We start from the raw sequence: 20,599 nt of genomic DNA on the forward strand, positions 1-20,599 counted from the left end.
TGACATGCTTGCTTCCAACTAATCTGTTCCTCTACCTTCTGGAATGCTGTCCTCAGGTCACTGATATAAGACTCCGCCACATCACCCACCTGCATAGAAGCAGGGGGTCTTGCCAGTTTTTGCAGCCTGAACATCAAGTCACAGGGAAGCATGAGTGTGCAGAGTCCAAAAATAACCTCATAGGAGAGTAATAAAAAAAAGGTAATAATTGGAGATATACCAATCTCCTAGAACTGGAAGGGACCTTAAAAGGTCATCAAGTCCAGCCCCCTGCCTTCACTAGCAGGACCAATTTTTGCCCCAGATCCCTAAGTGGCCCCCTCAATGATTGAACTCACAACCCTGGGTTTAGCAGGCCAGTGCTCAAACCACTGAGCTATCTGTGGTAAGTGCACATGTGTGTTCTATGCAAAGATGACAAAAGGTGACTTAGTATCCCAGTCTCATTGGTCTTCGCTAACAAACTGCCAGTGGTGCACTCTCTCCACACTCCCATTACTTGAAGGGTGGGCAACTCCAGTCCTCACCTTGGTTATCTGGAGTTGTCAGAAAACCTCCTATAGCAACCATGATTCAAATTCCTTCTCCTGATCACTGCAGATGCAGTTTGTTTCATCAATTCATCTGTAACTGTCTCAGTCCTTTTATCCTTCAGTGGTCACACCACAGCATAAGGTGTCAGACACTATCAGCAAATATCGATTTCCAGCTGGTGTTTCTGACAGAGGGCCTTTTCAAGTCAGTCTATATGAACACCTAGAGCTTGCTGGGTTGGTGTGCTCCTAATTCTGTCTCTTCTTGCCGGCACTTTCCTTTCCTGACAGGTAAGACATGAAAGTACCCAGTCCTTAACATCTGCAGCCATGCCCAGCCAAAATATCTGTCAGATACACAGCTCAGTGTCTTTTCATACCCCAGATGATCTAGTATCGTTCTCTGTAAGCTTCCTAGCAAAACAATCCTGTTACCATCATACATTAACAAGTTAGTAGCTGGATCAATGGATTCCTGAACTGTGTAGATTTCCCCAGTCTCCTTCAGTAGATAAAATGGTTACTTACCTATAGTAACTTTTATTCTTTGAGATACATTGTGCACATATACATTCAACTGCATATATGTTCCACTGCACACGTAATGTGCGCCCAATACACTGGATTCAGAGACTTTTGCCAGTGATACCACTAGGCGGCACATGTGCCCCAGCTCTCCTGGTATGCTGAGCCAGGACCATAAAAGGGCGTGTCTGCCACCTCCCTCTCCATTCCTTCTTGCTAATTGTGAAATTATTGTCCAAAGTAGCAGAGGAGATGGGGCAGTCATTGAATATATATGTGCACAACACATCTCAAAAAACAAAAGTTACTCTAGGTAAGTAGACCATTTTTCTTCTTGAAGTGATTGTGAACACATATATTCCATTGCAGGTGACTCTGTAGCAGCTCACTTACTGATGGAGGGATTTTGGATTATCTGAATAGAGATTTGTAAAAGCAGCAAAGAGTCCTGTGGCACCTTATAGACTAACAGACGTATTGGAGCATGAGCTTTTGTGGGTGAATACCCACTTCGTCGGACACAAGTGGGTATTCACCCACGAAAGCTCATGCTCCAATAAGTCTGTTAGTCTATAAGGTGCCACAGGACTCTTTGCTGCTTTTACAGATCCAGACTAACACAGCTACCCCTCTGATACCTGAATAGAGATTGCAATTCCTACTTGCCCAATCTGCCATCGTCCCAAGAGGCCAGAGTGACAGCATAATGTCTGCAAAAGATAGGTATAGATGACCATGGTTTTTGATGGTAGACATAAATGTCTCTTAGGCCCAATGAATCACACGGGGCTCCAGCACATTTATGCGCAGAGACATCTCCTAGGGCGACTACAGGTCTTGCGCACAAAGTCAACCAAGGTGGACCCCCAGCTTTTGGTAGACACATCTGTAACCAGAGTCAAAGCTGGCTCAGGAGATAGAAAAGGCAGCTCTTTGCACACATTGTGAGGGTCCAGCCACCAGTCCGGGATTTCAAGCACTCATGCAGCTACATAAATGAGCATGTCCAGAGGATGCCTAGTCAGAAGATCAACCAAATGAAGCGAGGCCCATAGACAATGAAGGTGAAGTCTGGCATGCAGAGTTACATATGTGTACGAGGCCATGTGGCCCAGTAGTTGTAGACAGGAATGCACTGCTGTAACGGTATTGGATTTTAGGCCTTCAGAGAAAGTGGACTGAAACCTGACCACCAGAAGACAGGCCATCACAGTTATGGCACCGAGGTCTGCTCCTATGAATGTTATACACTCTATCAGCTGCAACTTTGATTTGTCTAAATTCAGTTTCAGGCTCAGATGAGAGAACAGCTGTCTGATAATGCGGATGCTACTGTTGACTTGGATGCTTGAGCTCCACCTACTAGCCAAATGTGTAGGTAAGGGAAACTTTGGACACCTAAGTGGCACAGGTGGGCCACTACTACCACCCTGCATTTTGTGAAGACCTTTGAGGCAAATGACAGACCAAAGGGGTGCACCATGTACTGGTAGTGGATGTCTCTTGCTATAAAGCAAAAGTAGTTTCTGCAGCCAGGATATATTGCCATGTGGAAGTATCCGTCCTGCAAATCGGGAGCAGCATACCAATCTCCTGTTGTCTGCAGTGGCTGATGATTAATGGTCATCAGTTTAACTTCTGCAGTACAAATCTTTTTCCCTTTCAGGACTGGGGGTTCACCATAGATCAAACTTATTTCAGCTCCTAAGTCCATACCCACAGCACTGTGATTTTCCAGCTGCTGCTATTAGTTGTAATACTCACTTATAAAATCACAGGAATTTATTGGAATGTTGCAAGTAGCAACTCCAGCACACATGGGCAGGGCATGACTTCCTCCTAAACCCCTCAGATCACAAACCACCACATAGTAACATACAAGACAACAACCTAAAGCTACGGTAAGGCTATAACACCACCTAATGTTGTCGACACTAATCATTTCAGTATGCATGAGAGAGCTGATAAGTGTCTCAGATGCATCTAATATTGGCCACTCACTTTGAAAAGGACTCAGAGGCTGCACATTTTAGAACTTCTTTTATTTGAAAAGCCTTTTAAAAATCAAAACAGTCTCTTTTCACTACCACCCACCAGCTTCTCAGCACTCTCCTGAGATCTCCCTGCTGCAAGTTCCCTCCAACACAGCTACCCATATCATGTCCCCCTATTGTTACTCTACTTTCATTGACAGTCAGCTTTGTCCACTTATTTTTCATTAGCATATTTCGGCTATAACTTGAGAACTACAACACAGCATGACTTTATGTCAACTATTAAGAGCACCTAAGAAATCCTTTATCAGTCAAATATGGATTAGAAGAGGGTCCTAGTGGAGCTGAGAACATTCAACTAACTGGGAGCCCTTATCTGACTGATAAGACATCCTAAGAGGATCTCATTTTGTTTTCAAGTGTTGATATTGTGCTCAGATATGGTGAAATAAAGATGTCACACATCACTTATATTATCATCATATGGCTAACTCTAGGGTTTAAAAAGCATCATTCGGACCTTATTCATAACCCAATATATGGCAACAGGGATTATGCAGGATGAGAACTCAAACATTTCACTATTCCCTTTCTCTTCGCATGCTTCATTTACATGCCAATGTCTGGAAGCAGCAATTGATAGGAACGACAGGTAGTTTCATAAACAAACTAAATCAAATAGGCTTCCATACATTATAGAAAGGGCAAAGGTCAGGGGATTCAGGGCAGCTGTCCTAATTTATCTATGTCATAAGGCTGATTTCACAAGAGAACATGAGATCAATTCATAGAGTATAGGGGATAAAAGCCTTTCACCTCCAGGTCACCAGTTCAAATCCACCTACATCAATAGTGACTGAAGGTTGTTACCATCTGAAAAGTCTTCAGCAGTCTATATGAAATGGGTTTGGATGAATCTGTCCACAACCTAGCAGACAAATACACCCAGTTGTCAGTTAGTTAAAGTAGAGAGGCAAAGGACTGACAGAGCATGAAGACTGACCTGTCTTCTTACTGTACAATTATTGACTCTCTGGGTCAGGATTGAGGCTCATTAGTAGGACAGTTTGGAAAAGTTTGTTCGCACTGACCCTGGCTGTGCTGCCCCTGCTCACTGATTAAATAGACCAGTGGTTCCCAAACCTTTTATCCTAAGGTGACCCACCAACTGCATTTTGTCTTTTTTTCTGTGACCCACCATTACATGTATGCACACACTACCACAGCACCGTGAACCTAATCCCGGCACAGTGTGGTGGGGCTTTCAGTTCAATTTCATCTGAAGTCTGAAGCCATGTTTCTTTTTATAAGACCAGGCAAGAATGCTCGGTCCTGCTTGTTATTATAATGAGCTTGGTATCAGGGCCGACTCTAGGCACCAGCAAACCAAGCACGTGCTTGGGGCCGCACATTTTCAGGGGCGGCATTCTGGCCATCTTTTTATTTTATTTTATTTTATTTTATTTTATTTTATTTTAGCTTCTGGCGGCAAAAGCCTAGAGCCAGCCCTGGCAGCAGCAACGCGTTGTGCCTGGGGGGCACCCTGGGGCCGCTGCGGTTCGTGCCGCGGGGGAGCAGCACCACACCTTGTGGCTGGGCCGGGCAGGCTCCGAGCGGGGCACACTCAGGCTGGGGGCCGCCCCGCGGGGCGCACAGAGCCGCCAGCAGGTGCTGCAGGGCGGCCGCCCCACAGCACTGCAGCTGGGGCTGGGCAAAGCGGCCCAAGCCACCCAGGGACTGGGGAAGGGCAGCCAGAAGCAGCAGCAGCAGCAGCAGCGAGGTCATAGATGCGGGGCGCTGCCATGCGGGGCCCACGTCCCACTCTCCAGGGCTCTGCTCCCTCTGGGGCTACCCTGCCCTGGCTCCTCAGCCCCCTGCCGGGGCAGTCCCACGGCTTCTCAGCCCCCTGCCGGGCAGTCCCCCAGCTCTGCCCTCCCAGGTCCTGGCCAGTCCTGGAGGTGGGACCCCTGGCTAGAGGGACCCTGGGCTGAGGCACGGCCCTGGAGCCCCGCTGCTTACCCCGACCCTGCCAGCTGGAGGGTGGGGGGGAGCTCAGGGCTGGGGCAGCAGGGAGTGTGGGTGGGGGAGGGAAGAGAGAGCCCAGAGCTGGGGGCAGCAGGAGGTGTGTGAGGGGGGGAAGAGAGAGCCCAGCGCTGGGGCTGCAGGGTGTGTGGGTGAGGGAGGGAAGAGAGAGCCCAGAGCTGGGGCAGCAGGAGGGGGAGGGGGGAGAGAGAGCCCAGGGCTGGGGCAGCTGGGGGTGCGGGTGGCAGGGGAGAGAGAGTCCAGGGCTGGGGCAGCAGGGGGCGTGGCGAGTGGGGGGGAGAGAGAGCCCAGGGCTGGGGCGGCAGCTGGTGCGGGTGCAGGGGGGGAGAGAGAGCCCAGGGCTGGGGTGGCCAGGGGTGCGGGGAGGGGCGGGGAAGAGAGAGCCCAGGGCTGGGACGGCAGGGGGTGAGTGGGGTGAGAGCCAAGGGCTGGGGTGGGAGACAGCCAAAAAATTTTTTGCTTGGGGCGGCAAAAAATCTGCTTGGTATACAATACGCCCTGTGCATTTCATCCAACAATAGAAGTAACAATACAATACTTCACAATGGAACCTTTCATCTACAACCAGGCTTACAAACGATATGTAAATTAATCTTTTCTGCTATATTATTCTGTCCCCAGCCAGTGACTAAAATAAATACACTTCTTACTCCTAGCAATGGAAGTGGGGATGGTCTGTGCAGCTGTTCTCTGTCTCTGGGAGGAAGATGGTAGGAGATGGCTGCATTGTTTTGTCCTCACAGTCCCACTTCAAGACATGAAAAGTGGGGAAAATAAACAGATAAACCTTTGTGGGGAGACGGGGGAGGGATGTATTAGCTGCATTTGTTGGGGAAACAATGACCCCAATCACAACACTGCCTTCTCCATCCGTTTCTAGCAGATCTCCAGGCACAAGGAAAAGGGTTCTTAATGGCAAAATACTGAGTTCCTTGCAGGACTGTGAGGCAAGGAAACTAATTCTGATTAATAAAGATAAGCTGGTGCAATGGAGCTTCTCAGGGTACAAATTAAGGCTCCTGTGTTATTACACACAAATGGTTGTGCTTGAAGCAGACACCCATACGTTTCCAAGAAGGGGGTCTTTCCAGTAGAATATTAGATGTAATATGAATGGCACATAAATCACATGAACAGGTAGCTAGGAGAGTAATACAACCTTTTACCATAATCAATAAATCAACCCTATACATGCCCCAGAGGCAGGTCAACAGCCTGTCATGGAGACAAGACTAGGAGTCAAAAGATAACGTCCGGAAACTATGAGACGCTCCTCAGGTGTATTTTCCTTCTGACCCTACAAATGCCCCACAGGCATATCCACAAACTGATATGGAGCCAGCTCAAGAATAGCCTGGAAATCACTAAGACATTTCTTGGGTGTGTTTTCCTTCTGAATAAATTACTTTTGGATAATCTACAATAGTGAACAATAACCTCCCCCTTTACACAAACACCACTGACCCAAGAAAGAAAATGAGGTGTCTCATGGGTTACAAACACTTCACTTCATCCTGTAAGGTGCTCAGCACCTCCTGGAAAGTGTCAGATGCCTTCAGCTCCAATGGACTCTCAGTAAGTACTCAGCATTTTGGAAAATGGAGCCTGTTACCTCTACAGTTACTAAATATTTTGGGGCAACATTTTCATTTTTGTTTACAAATACACATACCCACGGCTTTGCAAAGGAAAATGGTCTCAAACCCAGACTTTCAGGAATAATTAATCTGTTCCCTTCTTTCAGAGCCATCAAATAAAAAGAGGGGGTTGATCACTTGATGATTACCTATTCTGTTCATTCCCTCTGAAGCACCTGACTTTGCCCACTGTCAGAAGACAGGATACTGGACTAGACGGACCATTGGTCTGACCCACTATGGCTGTTCTTATGTTCCTATGTTCCTTTCTATAAAGTCCTTTGCAGTTATCAGCTTGAATTTAGTGCAAGATAAAGTGGTTACCATGTTAGTCCAGCAAACAATAAATTGAAGACAAACTCAGTTGTCACAGACGATACCTTTTATTTGTAAATAAAACTGTTTGGCTTCTGAGACTGTGTACCTGATTCTAATTTCACTTACCCTGGTATAATTCCATTGACTGCAACAGAGTTAATCCTGGTTTACACCAACATACATGGGTATGTTTACACAGCCACTGCGAGCAAGCCTACATATACTCTTGCTAGCGGAACTCGAGCTAGCATGCTAAAAATAGCAGTGTGGACATTGCAGCTTGGGCTCTCAAGTCCACCCGATCCCCTACGCTTGACAGCCCGAACTGTAGCCCAAGACAAGCTCGAGTCCTGATAGACAAGGCTGTCTACCCAGATTGGGAGGCTTGCTCCCAGCTGCAATGAAAACATAGCTAGTGAGAACAGAACCAAACAATCTTTATTTACCTAAACATGGTTAGTGTACTGTTGTACCACCACCATGCTACCCTGATGACAATAAACTGCACCCTATTTATGATCAGATTATAGGACTCAGGAGTGTTCCTTTGTTTGCAATTTCTGTGGCCTGAATCAGGATCTTAAATATGTAGCTTCTTTTTGGTTGAAGTTTATTCCAGACTTTCCAGGGGTAACTCTACAGCTTTGCTAAAATGTTTCACAAAAGCAAAGTGTTTGCTTCATTGATTTTCATGTGTGATAAAATTATCAAAAATAAGCATATAAATAGCTTACAGGCAACTAATATAGCATCGAATGTGCAAAATGAGGGCACAAGTAGCACAAAAAGTAGTGAGCTATTATCAAATGCTCCTTATTGTCCTTTTCTGTTCTTGTTTAGCATGCAATTAACAAATATACTACTTCCTCTGTGCTTACAGTCTAGGGAATTTAAGTTGTTAATAGTGCTAGCAGTGAATGAATTGAGTGGTACAACATTCCTGTCTGTATCTTTAAAATGACAACACTTGGTTGATTTACAACCCCCTTAATTCCTTTACAATCACTGGTCAATTTTATTGTGGCCAATCCAAGTCAGGAAGATCCCATGCCGAAAGACATTACTGTACATGGAGTTACATTATGCACCTTCACACTATGCTGTTATCCCAAATGCCTTTCAGTCTTATTCAAATTGAGATAGCAACCGAGTTCACATCAGAATCTTTGGCGTCGGTAAAAGTGAAATTGCGAGGATCATTTCTTGATCAACAAAAAGGCTAACAAACCCAATGACAACTTTCTTTCTTTTGTTCTTTTAATAATTAAAGCTCAGTGTTACACAGAAGAGGCGTGACCAAAAAAACCCATAATTTTCTTGTAGATTTAAATATCACTTCACCTAATCACACAAACTACTTCAGTTTTTATCATCTTCATAATTAGCTCATTCATCCATATGATTTCAGATGTTAGAGGCTTTTCAACACTACTGTCAACAGTAATACTGGGCCTGAGCCAAAGGAAAGACTCTCATTGACTTAAATGGGCTTTGAATCAGGCCCATAACTTATCAGAAGGGCTGTGACCACTGCCAACTAGATACCAGAACCTAATTACAGTTCAGGGGCCAAACACCTAAACTGATGAATAACAAAATTCCTGTGTTTTCCCCACTATCCTTGTCATTAAATATTTTCTATTTTAAGACCAAAGACAGACAGACAATATTGTCTGCTTATGTGTCTAATCAAAACTTTGACTTGTAACTCTTATTTTTACGTATACACACATACATACTGCAGTAGCATCCAAAGTCCCCAACTGGGAGCAGCAGAGCCCTGTTGTCCTAGGGACTGTCCAAATACATTGGAAGACTTGATTTCTGCCCAATAGGGATCACAATTTAAAAAACGGTTATGAATTTCTGTGGCCCGAACAACCAACAGCAATTGCACTGCAGAATGTTATGATTCACTCCAGGTAGCTGCCACAATAGTTCACTAAGAGTAACTGCATCTGAGAAGGGGAGTGGTACATATCAGTATTTAGAAAGGTAACAGACAGGCAGCAACGCAGAAATAGCTCAGTTAGTGAAGGTGTAGTTCAGGCAACCGTAATTCAAACTGACCTGACAATGACTTTAACCTTCAGCTGGAGGCATAGCATTCTCTCAGGATAAAAGGAGATGCAGCATTTGTATTGGAGTGGCTCACACTGTTCTCTTTCCAGTGCAAACACAGCCAGCTCTAAAAGGTTATCTTGCTGTGAGCAATCAGGGGGGACTATTGTCTACAAATGATGGAAATAAGATCTACCATATTCACTTTGCAACAAGAGTAGATATAACTATAGTCCAAAACAGCATCCACTTAGGGTGAGCAAGGACACTTACCTAACAGGGCATTACGCCCATTGTCATCTGGCAAGAATCTTTTATCTACGGCACACACTAAAAGGTGATCAGGCAGATTCGGCGATTTAGCACCAACAAGTAAAAAACCCGAAGGCACCTCAATTTGATCACTGGAAATGGATACCAGCCTCAAGTCTTTACCAGCCTGGCAGAAACCTAGAAAAAAAACCAAATGCAACACATTTCTTAGCTCAAAGGTCATTTTGCTTAATTCTTCACAATTTCCTTATTGAACAAACTCCAACTTCTCTTTTTATTTAAAAAAAAAATGTAAACCTAATGTCAGGTTTAACTTCAGTGTCAATATTTTTCCGGCTACTGGGCGAGCTATAAACGAATGCTAGAAATACAATGAATAAATAAAAAATTGGAAATGTAAAAATAAAGTTTTCTGCAGCAACAGAAACACATCTATGCTGCACAACATATACATTTTATGGAACTGTATATATTTAACAATATAAACAAGATTATATTAAGCATATGTTTAACAAGAGACAACAGCACTTGGTGTCTGGGCAGTTTTACAGTTTTGATACAGTCTTTTCCCTCTTGTTTGTGTGTGTCTTTCTCCCAGCCACAGGAGAGGGCAGAAAAAATTTGTTTTAAATGGGAAAATAAGGTGATAAAACCACAAAAGTTGGCAGGTGTAATATCTGAAACTACTTTAAACTCGAGGTTTTTTTAAAACTGGATAGATTCTAAGTTGCTAGCTAGTCCCCTCCTTCATCCTGACACAGAAGTGCTCCTTTGAAAGATTCAGCAAAGACACCCAAAAGCGTATGATCAACCAAGTTTCTAGTTTTGTCTAAGAGGTAACAAGCTGGGATAGCCCTGCAATTTCTATATACCTAATTTTGATGATCCACTTGGAAGGTGCTTGTTATGATGTTTGGACTCAATCCTGCACACTTTACTGGGACCCCAGTTCCCACTGATATCAATGGGAGCTTTGCCTGAATAGGCCATTGGATCAGTTGCCAAACTTTGAGTCTTGTGAATTTCTTACCATCAGTAGTGCAGCAGCCTTCAGGAGGAGGCTTCATCTGATAAGAAAGAGGAGGGCTACTTGATTCTGAACTTTCTTCTTCTTCCTCCTCCTCTTCTTCCTCATTATCCACTCTGCTGCCTGCTACAAAAGTACCACAGGAAAAATTACTTTTAGACAATGGATAGCTGTGGCAATAGCTGATCCTGGGAATGAGCAGTGTCCCCGTTACAGCAAGCGCCATAGAAAAGTAAGATTCCCTTGTCTTTGCAAGGAACCGCAGTGTTGCCAAGTCCCACAATGTTTTGTGTTTTTCTTAAAGCTCCAGGTCCTGGAACCCTGTGGTTATGTGAGAATTTCAACTTTCATTTAAAAAAAAAAAAGGTTCAGCGATTGTGATTGTGGAGAAAAGCTTTAAAATGTGACCTGAGTGCACTTAAATCTCAGAAAACAGAAGGCAAACAAAAACAAACCCCCAAAATTTTATTTTTAAAATCTTATGATTTTGAAATCAGACTCATGATTTGAGGTGGGGGGGGGCTGACTCACGACATTTGAACCCTTGGTGTTGTCAATAATAGAACTCTGTCCTCATAAAAGCTCCCTTGACCTTTGTTTTCAATATTTACAATATCTAATCACTTTGAGATGCTCTCACAAAGCAAAAGATCAAATGCAAATTATCAATAGTTAAGTGCTGACTATATACTTGATGCTGTACAAGAAACAGAACAAAAAATAGTTCCCTGCCCCAAAGATCTTAAATAGGTGGACAATACAAAACCCACTGGAATGGGGAAAGTGTGTCTGCTCCAAAGCTCAAAGTCAATGGGAGTCATTCCATTGATTTCAATGGACTTTTGGATGAGGCCCTGGAAATCCCATGGGTGGGGGCAGCCACAGAGGGCTTTTCTCTGTGATCCTCCTCCCCCACTTTGTCCCCTCCTTAAATAATGGCTCCAGGGTTAGTATTTGTGAGTTTTGCAGAATAAGTGAGTCTTAATGAGGGATCTGAAAGAGGAGAGGATGGGTGTTGGAAGCTTGACCCTGAAAGGTGCCAAGCACTCTGGCCTCAAGACAGCAAAGTATTTAAGTATATGCTTACCTTTACTCACATGAGTAGCAAGATTGATCCCCTGGTGAACAGGGATAAAGGCAGAGTGGCACGCACAGGGAATAACATGGGAGAAGGCACAAAGACAAGAGGTAAAGAGGGGACAAAGGGAGAAGTGAAGCAGCCTTTGTCACTGGAATGCAGAGATGGGAGTAACAAAACACGGGAGCAGAGACTTAGGCAGGGGAGAGCTGTGCAGGCTTTCAGATTAAGAATGAAAGGAATCTAAAAGCAAACGCGCAGCTGTACAACATGAGTGACAGCTCCATTTTGCACTAACAGGCATAGTTCAGGGGCTTGGTCTTTATTTTCCAGCAGATTGCAAATCCTTGTTATGAGTCAAAATCCGATTTTAAATCTGAGTGTAAAAAAACTGCTTCCCACATTAAGCCCCATGTTTCTGTGGATGAGCTCTTAGGGTATGTCTACACTACAAAGAAAAACCTGCAGCAATATGTCTCAAAGCTTGGCTCAATTGACTTGGGCTTCTGGGGCTTAGGCTTCAGGGCTAAAAATAGCAGTGTAGGCATTTGGGCTCAGGCTAAAGCCCTGGCTCTGAGACCCGTCCCAGTTGCCAGGTCTCAGAGTCAGTTCATCTGAGCTCTGAGACTGGGTGCCGTGGATCTTTTGTTGCAGTGTAGACATCCCCCGCACAGAGCACAGGAGACTTTAACGGTCTACTCACACACACAGCTGTCAGCATTATAAAAAAAACTGTACATGGTCTCCCCATGATCCACCCACCTTACCTGAGGAGAGAGCCCATAGTTCTTTATGGAGTTTTAGTTGTTTTTAAAGAAGAAATGATTAAAAATACATTTTGTAATGTGGAACCACTTGACTAGACACTGCTGAAAAGCCTTAACCCACCCACCTTACGAGGGCTGTCTGCTGGGGTCCTTCTGCACACCTTAAGTAGGCTGCAGACACAAGACCCTCTCCTGTGCATCTTAGGAACTATGTGGATTTTGCCTTATGAGACACACAGTACCCTAGACATCTCCAGTAAGAGGCAGCAAAAGCTCTGATGCCAGTTGAGCCACCACAAGGTGAGGCCACATGTCCCACATCCACAGACAGAAGGCATTAATGAGAAAGGAAGATTGGTGGGGACATTATAAGATCGTCCCCACCAATCTCAAAATGGAAAAAAATATACAGGGCTAGATCATCAGCTGGTGGGAAATGGTACAACTCCGCTGCCTTCAATGGGCCCATACAGATTTACACCTGCAGAGAATCTGGCCCCCAATCTTTTAAGATGCAACAGAGAAGCATGTCCACACTGTAACAGACACAGACTAGCTAGAGCTCAAAAATGCCCCCAATAGTCAGGGCAAAGCCTATAAGAAATCTAAACTAGCACCAGCCAAACACCCTCCGCAACTACTACAGCCATCAAACCATCCTAGGAAGTGCCTGTATGTCACTTTACTAAACATCTGGAGGAGGGTTCTCCAAGCTCCAAAACCCACAAAAAGAAGAAAACTTTAAAAGCTAGTCATTAGAAAGGCAAGATTAAAGGTGAGAGGTCACATCAGACTCTCTAGGCTTTTAGACAAGCTAGAAGCAGGATCATTTAAAGAGAATCAGTATTTAAAGAATATTTTCAGGCAGTTTCAAATGCTGAATGAGCCAACACAGGAGAAGCGAGAGAATGCATCACTACATGGGCAAAGATAAAAAAGAGTGACAAACAGTGTTGATGGACCCATGGAGCTTTAAGTTTATTTAATATATAGTCCTCAAAATGATTATGGATATGATGATTAAGGGACGCAAACAGATCTATATAAAACAGTAACAGCAGCAAACAAGATAATAGTTGTCTAGAGATGTCTAAACAAAGTTTTAGGATACAGAAAAAAATGTTTTAAAAGCAATTGTTTTTCTGAATAATATAGTATTGTAATAGTAACAAGGGGTTATCCCTTGTTCTATCTTGTGTTATCAAAATGATATGCAAAAACTGGAGTTAAAAATATTGTAATTTAGACATAGTGACATTTGAAAAGATAGCTTAAAAATCTACAAGCTGAAAAGAGACCTTAATTTCAGCTGGTTCACTTTGTGCATATTTGGCAAAGACTTTTAAGTTCAGAAGGGACCATTATGATCATTCAGTTTGATTTCCCACATAACACAGGGTATAATCTGTTTCACATTTATAGGATTTAAACTGTAATATATAATCATAAATTGTAATAACACTTGTCTAGTTTTACTGCGTAGGCACTTTGCCCTATTATTTATGAAGATCTTTCACACAGCAACAGGGGAGAGAAAAACATTTATTTTAAATAGGAAAATGATTATATGAACCACAAAAATCGTTAGGTGGGAATTAGGGGTAGGGGTAGAACCTGAAACTACTTTCAACTCATTTATTTTTAAATTAACTATATTTCAAGTTCACAGTGTCCCTTTTATATTAACAATTTTAAAATTACAACAACAACAGCAGGAACATAAAACCTGACTGATATCATAGTGGTTGGTTTTGCTGCCAAGTGGTATGGTGAACAGGGCAAACTAACACCAAAAAAATGCAGTGTAAGCTCCAAGATAACTTCAGAAAAGCACTCTCTTCAAATATAGCCAGAAGCTATAGCAACTTGTGATGCCATTAGTGCCTAACAGGATACCAGAGTCATTCTGTTTAGAGACAATCCTGCATCTGTATTTTTGTCATTTTGTGCCTATACAACTTAGCTGGCAGTGCAGAGAATGTTAAATCAGAACTCCTGGGTTCTATTCCTTGCTCTGCCACTCACTGTATTATCTTGGGTGAATCACTTAACCCATGGTTCCCTCCATGCTTGAATAATGCCGACAGACCCCGGTCGTCAGCAGGCAGGATCGAACCTGGGACCTCTGAAGCTTAGTGGTCCCCAAACTTTTCTTTCACGCCCCCCCTTACCAATAATAGAATGTGTCTGTGCCTCCCCAACCCAGGCCGGGAGCAGAGCCACAGCTGGGGCCAGGAGCTGAGCCGTGGCTGTGAGTGGGTCCCGGGGACCAAGACTGGGGGCCGATGGCTGGAAGCAGGTACGCGGCTGGGCCGGGGGCCGAGCCAGGGCCACAGCTGCAGCCAGGGAACGGAGCTGGGAGCTGAGTGGGGCTGGGTGGTGCTCCCTCCCCACCCCCTGAGTGGGGACTGGCCCAGGCCCCGCCACGTCCCCCCCCCAGACATTCCTCCATGCCCCCCTAGGGGGGTGTGCCCCATAGTCTGGGAGCCACTGCTCTACTGCATGAGCTAAAAGTCACATGGCACTTAACCAAGTGACATCAATCTCTAGATGGTCTAGGTGCCACAGGAGGGGGACAGAGCCCCACACCAAGTAGGCATGGGTTATACTTTGAAAACACTGGCTTGGGGCGGGAAATGCTAGGACCACAAATAAAATGCACCACAACAGACCCACTGTGTCAAGGAGTCAGGGAATAGGGAGGATACAGATAGTAGGAGGGCCAAGAGCTGGTGTCGTGGCACAGTGCCTCCACCAGGATGGCCCATTGCTTCAAGGTTATTGCCCTCCACCCCTCAGATCTTAACGCTTCATGGTTCCTAGAGGAGGAAACTCCTGTTTGTTCGGGGGGGGGGGTGCAGTTGGATGTATGATGTGAGTTTGCAACCTCAACCATCTTATGCAACAACCCAGGAAAGGCTCTATTAGGCAATCCATAAAGAGTTTCCACCCTCTGATATTTGCATGAAAGGGAATGCTTTAGGCAAAGATTTGTGAGGTTTAATTAATTGAGGCCTGATTCTGTTCACATTGACTGCAAAAAAAATCAAAAACAGATCAGGCTAGGAAGGCCTGTAAAGCCCTTTGATACCCTTAAATGAAAGGAGCTACAGAAGTGTGAAAACTGCACCTTTGTCCCTGAACAATGCATCTGCTCTCGCAGCATCTTTCCCAGCTGATGTCATAATCCACTTTGTGACATCAGAGTTAGTTGCCATGGAAACATTTATGAAATCCCCAATAGAGGATAAGCACTTCATGTGGGGAATAAGCAGCAGGAGCAGATGGACACTCAGATTATATTTTCATGCAAATATCCTTAGCTAGCAGTAAAGAATGGAGGGAGAAAATTAAACATGTATGAGATATAAGCAGATCTGTTTCTAAATAGAATGTTTTTCAACATTTTCAGTGAGCTATTGGCAAGTGTTTAATCTTTTCAAAATGATTTCATTTGTTTTCAGTGGCTGGACTGATTTTTTTTAGAATACTTATTTTATTACAGACTATATTTTACCTTATACATTTTGCATTCCATATGTGCCTCCATCATCTTTTGCAGGCTACACAAGAACACACACAGAGAGAAAACAAATGCAACATTGCTCCAGTAGTTAGTTGGAAGAGAGAGGAAATATGTGTGCCAGCAGGATAATGTTGCCTGCACATTGTCAGACCCACTGAGAACACGACAATTTAGCACCTAATTAGACTTGATGTTATGTATTAGAACTTGTTTTTCTAATTAATTTGGTTGTCAGATCTACACATTTCATCTAAACTATTCCACCTCTAGAGAGAAAAATGAATGAGTAAAAGAAACAGACAAGGTGGGTGAAGTCATATTTTTATTGGACCTCTGTGTAGCTTGTATCTTTCCCCAAAACAAGTTGGTCCAGTAAAAGATATTACCTCACCCACTTTGTTTCTCTAATATCCTGGGTCCATCACAGGTACAACAACATTGCAAACAGAAATAGAAGAGACGCCAACAAAGCAGCTCAGCAAATATATAAATAAATCAGAGAAATCCAAGACACTAAACATCAGTCCAGAGGCCATGAGCAGGATTTACCATAGAACACTAGGTAACAGCTTAAGCCAACACCTTGAAAAATGGAGATCAAGTTAAAAACACTGTCACGCCAAAATTAATCATAAAATCTTCTTAGCATACTTAATAGGAAGGCTGCAAATATTTTTGCTTCTTTCATTCATAATCAAAATTATTTTTAGCATCTCTCATTTGTAATTCTGTTGTATTTTTGCAACTGACTAACATAGTATAATTTTCTGTTCTATAAAGATAAACTGCCAGATAAAGCTCTACTCCTCCAAAGATTTCTGTGCATGTTTAGTGGGTGAACTCATAGAGCTTCCAGTTATGTATGTCCATAAGTGTTTGCAAAATAGAGCCTTACTTTGTAAAACCAAAGAGCATTCCATAATTATTCTCTTCAAATAGTTCTTTTTTCAAATTTGCATTAGATTTGGGGGGGAGGAGGAGGTTGCACAGAACATAAAGCACCCAAACAACTTCAAATACTTTTGCATCTCTCTATCTTTAATTTGAAACTTTCATGCTGATCACAGGATGAACAAGGAATGGATTCATAGTTCTATTTGAACAGAAATATAAATGCCAAGATTTCCTACCTTCTAGTGATGAAAGCTGCTGCTCTGCTTCCAAATAGAGCTGAGAAAAGATTGGTCTGGGGACTAAGTTGTTTGAGCGGAGAGAGGCCTCAATAGAATTATGCAATACTTCTTCGAATCTGGTTGTCTTGAGCTGCCCGGCGTAAGAATTTCCCATCTTCTTATTCAAAAAAAGAAGAAATAAACCACGTTTCAATTTTAGTTCACAGAGCTAGGAGATCACATTGTGTGGAAGCCAAACCACAACATTTCTCATGAAAGAGGAGCACTGCATTGTCTACACTGAAAGGCGGAAAAAAAGAAAACTGACAGCAGCAGCCACTAAACAGATCCTGCTGGTAAATTACAGGAAGTTATCTAAGTAACAGCATTCTGTAATTCAACAGAAAGGCAGCAAGGTCTGACACCTTTTTGAAGATGTTGCTAGAAATCTGATTCTAGTAATTCCCTAATTTAACAAACTATATGGCAATTCAGGAGATGCATTTGCAATAGTCAGTAATCTTATCTGTCAAACAATCTTTGTGTTTTCCAAATCTCAAACAGAATACACTTTAAAGGGTCTTGTGGATAACAGTTATGAATATGTGTATTGAAAAATCAATGGCCCATCATAACATATGCCTAAAATTCATGGTTAGAGCAGTTTAACTATTCTTTTAGAAGTGTTTTCTCCAAGCAAAATAGTGTTGCCTATAGCTAAAATCCAGTCTAAAAGGATGGCTGAAAGTATCGCTGGCATCTTTTCCCCACTAACAGGAGACTTATGAATACATTGAGACAATATATTTCCTTCTAAACAAGCACAAGTGTTTTTAGAACAAGAGTCAGATAAGTTATCAATTTGATTCGGTATTTAATTGCATTTATTATTAGTAAAACCACATGATTTGTTCATTTTGTAGTTTACTGAACCATAATAGTCTAATCCAGTGGAATATTCAAGTAGTTTACTTTCCACATACTCACTTACTGCCTTTTTCCCACTGTGAACACAATGAATTGGTCTAACGCAAAGCCTTGTCAGCTTTTTTTTTTTCTACTACAAAGTAGCTCTTGCCCTGGGCCCCACAAACTTTCCCTCCTCAAGTAACTGTGAATTGAAAGCATGAAATGCTTCCTGTTTGTGACAGTAATTCCTAACCACTGAACAGCCGTGTCCCCACACTGGATACTGCTTGGGAAATAAGCCTGTTGGGAAGTAGCCTCCAGGAATCACTCAATCAAGAGAAAATTTACTTTGAACAAGCTAAGCCACTTACCACTCTACACAAAAATGTGTCTTTAGTGAGCTGCTGTCTGTGTGTGACAGTACATGGCACAGTCTGATATTATATACTTTAATATCACCCCAGTAAAACGATATACAACAATTAGGCAAGCACAAAGAACCAACAAGGAAAGTGTGCAACATGTAACATAGGCATGCGGTACACAGAAAACAAACAGTGCCGACATCTCTCTCACACATGAGCACACACATCCCTTATGTACACTCACTGACATTGTCAGATGAAAACAGAACTAAAGAGAGGAGACTTCAATTTGTTGTGAGGCTCCACAAAGACACAACGGTATCAGGTAAGCTGCAGAGCTTCCAGACTATGTTCAGGACTTAAATAAGGGTCGGGCACATCCCCCTTCCGCTGCTAAAAGCAGAAGGCCAACTCCCAGCTTGAGTAAGCAGTGCTCTCCCCAGGCCTCCCTTTCCTGCTGGACTGGTGCAATGAGAGTACTCTCTCCTGTTGCAGGCTACTTTAACCTCAGGCTACACCAAACACAACTGCAGACAATGAGGAAACACTTCCATTGCCAATGTTGTCCTGATGTTATCTCAAACCACAGGGATATAAAAGGAAACCAAGGTGGATTCATAAAATGAATTAAACATTTTCCACTTAACGGTATAAGACAGCTGCCATTAATGAAGCTACCAAAAGATGAATGCTAATTTCAGTCCATCCCCCAAGCCTCATCGTTGTAGGTGTAGTTACATACATCTACATAACACATTTTAAAAAAATAACATGGAAATAATGAAACACCTGCTAACAACAATGTTATCACTTTGTTCACGTGCTGAACCCCCCCTCCCACATCCAGAACCAAGATATTCTCTGACTAAATTATAAACATTTCTGGGTAGGGCCTCTTTTCACGGTGAAAGGGCAGGCACCATTTGAGTGCTACATGACTGGTTGTAGCACACCCACAATCCTGCATAACAAATGCTTTCTTCTGGAGAAAGATGTGGTCAGCCTGCTTGCTCCCAACATTTGGCCACCATCAGGAAGTTAAATGCCATTCAGCAATCATCTATTTTACAAACATTTTTTCTATAGAGGTTGTTAGTTAATAAACGAGACCATTAGACTTAACTTGCGAGATACGTAAGACCTGATCGTGTCCACTTAGGAAAGTATTATTGGTGACTCTATACCCATGTTTTGTTTGTTTTTAAGGACACACTGTCACCTACATTTTATGTTTTTACAGCATCATATGCTTCAATGTATTTGAATCTAATTCTTATAGGTGGGAACACATTCTATAAGAAATTTTCAAGGTTTTTCCAGTTTATAAACTCGGCCCCACTCAAAAAAACACCTGTTACTCTATTATCTTTTCTTTCTTTGGAATAGAAATGTGTGTATTGTTAAGTGGAATGTAAAAATATGTCTTCAGCACTTTCATAGCAAGTCAGCCAATGGAAAGAGCAGAAATTCCATCTCCAGGTCTGTGAATACTTCAGAAACCACCATCACAGACACAAGTAAATTAAATGATCAGGGAAAGTGAAGCCATTTTAAACTGTTGGGTTAATGGGTCTAATTCTCCTCTCATTTATACTTGTGTAAATCAGGCCTAACTCCAAAAAAGTCAATGAGTTACATCAAAGTAAAACTGATATACGTGAGAAAACAATCAAGCATTATTTTTCTCCATTAACAGTGATTTTTAGCTTGAGTATTTCTGAAAGAACCTTCAGCCACTCACATTCCACCTACACCCAAAACACTTCTATATGGTACCAGTCAGTGACCATTTCATTCCTAAGGAAGGACCTTGTCCTTTGTTAATATCTCACATTCCAAATATGAAAATTAGGACACATGTGGTCTTAACTGGCTAGTCTGAATTTTTATAACAGTCAACAGGTTTCAAATGCAAAAAATGGGAAGCCCCTAGGAAAGGGCCATTTAAAAAAGTAAGCTCTTTCTAACATTGCATTGGTTAATAATTAGTTGTAAAAATATTCTATTAGTTATGGCCAGAACGGGGGGATTTTCAAATGTATATAAGAAATAATAATACTTCACACTCATAATCTAAGTGCTAAGATGTGCTGGTGATGGGGGCATTAAATGGTGATCCTTATTCTCCTTTGTAAATCTAACTCTATTTTACAGATGGTGAAAGTGAGAACTCAGAGAGGTGAGGTGACATGCTCAAGGTGACACAGCAGGGCAGTGACAGAACTAGAACTCAAGTCTCCTGATTCCCAACACCGTAACTTATCAACTGAACCATATCGATATTGGTAAGGTTACTGTTTGCAGTATGCTACTACTAAGTCTCTGAATATCTGCCTACTCAAATGCAGTTTAGAATCAGAGCCTTGATCTAGGGTTGCCAGGTGTCCAATTTTCGACCGTAATGCCCAGTTGAAAAGGGACCCTGGCAGCT

At 42.7% G+C, this 20,599-nt stretch overlaps 1 protein-coding gene across 6 annotated transcripts in view; it reads right to left on the reverse strand.

Annotated features, from left to right (window-relative positions):
- Positions 1-20,599, reverse strand: part of GREB1 (growth regulating estrogen receptor binding 1) — a 119,526-nt gene that overhangs the window by 67,451 nt on the left and 31,476 nt on the right. For 4 of the 6 annotated variants that reach the window (XM_045008412.1, XM_045008408.1, XM_045008409.1 and 1 more), the window contains exons 3-5: positions 16,913-17,069; positions 10,415-10,537; positions 9,385-9,561 (exon numbers count right to left, since the gene is read on the reverse strand). In XM_045008412.1, the coding sequence (XP_044864347.1) occupies positions 9,385-9,561; positions 10,415-10,537; positions 16,913-17,069 (457 nt within the window). Of the gene's footprint in view, positions 1-9,384; positions 9,562-10,414; positions 10,538-16,912; positions 17,073-18,416; positions 18,486-20,599 lie in introns of those variants that run through there. The other 2 variants (XM_045008410.1, XM_045008411.1) reach the window with 2 other exon arrangements.

This window comes from Mauremys mutica, chromosome 3 (assembly GCF_020497125.1).
Source record: "Mauremys mutica isolate MM-2020 ecotype Southern chromosome 3, ASM2049712v1, whole genome shotgun sequence".
Taxonomy (NCBI): domain Eukaryota; kingdom Metazoa; phylum Chordata; order Testudines; family Geoemydidae; genus Mauremys; species Mauremys mutica.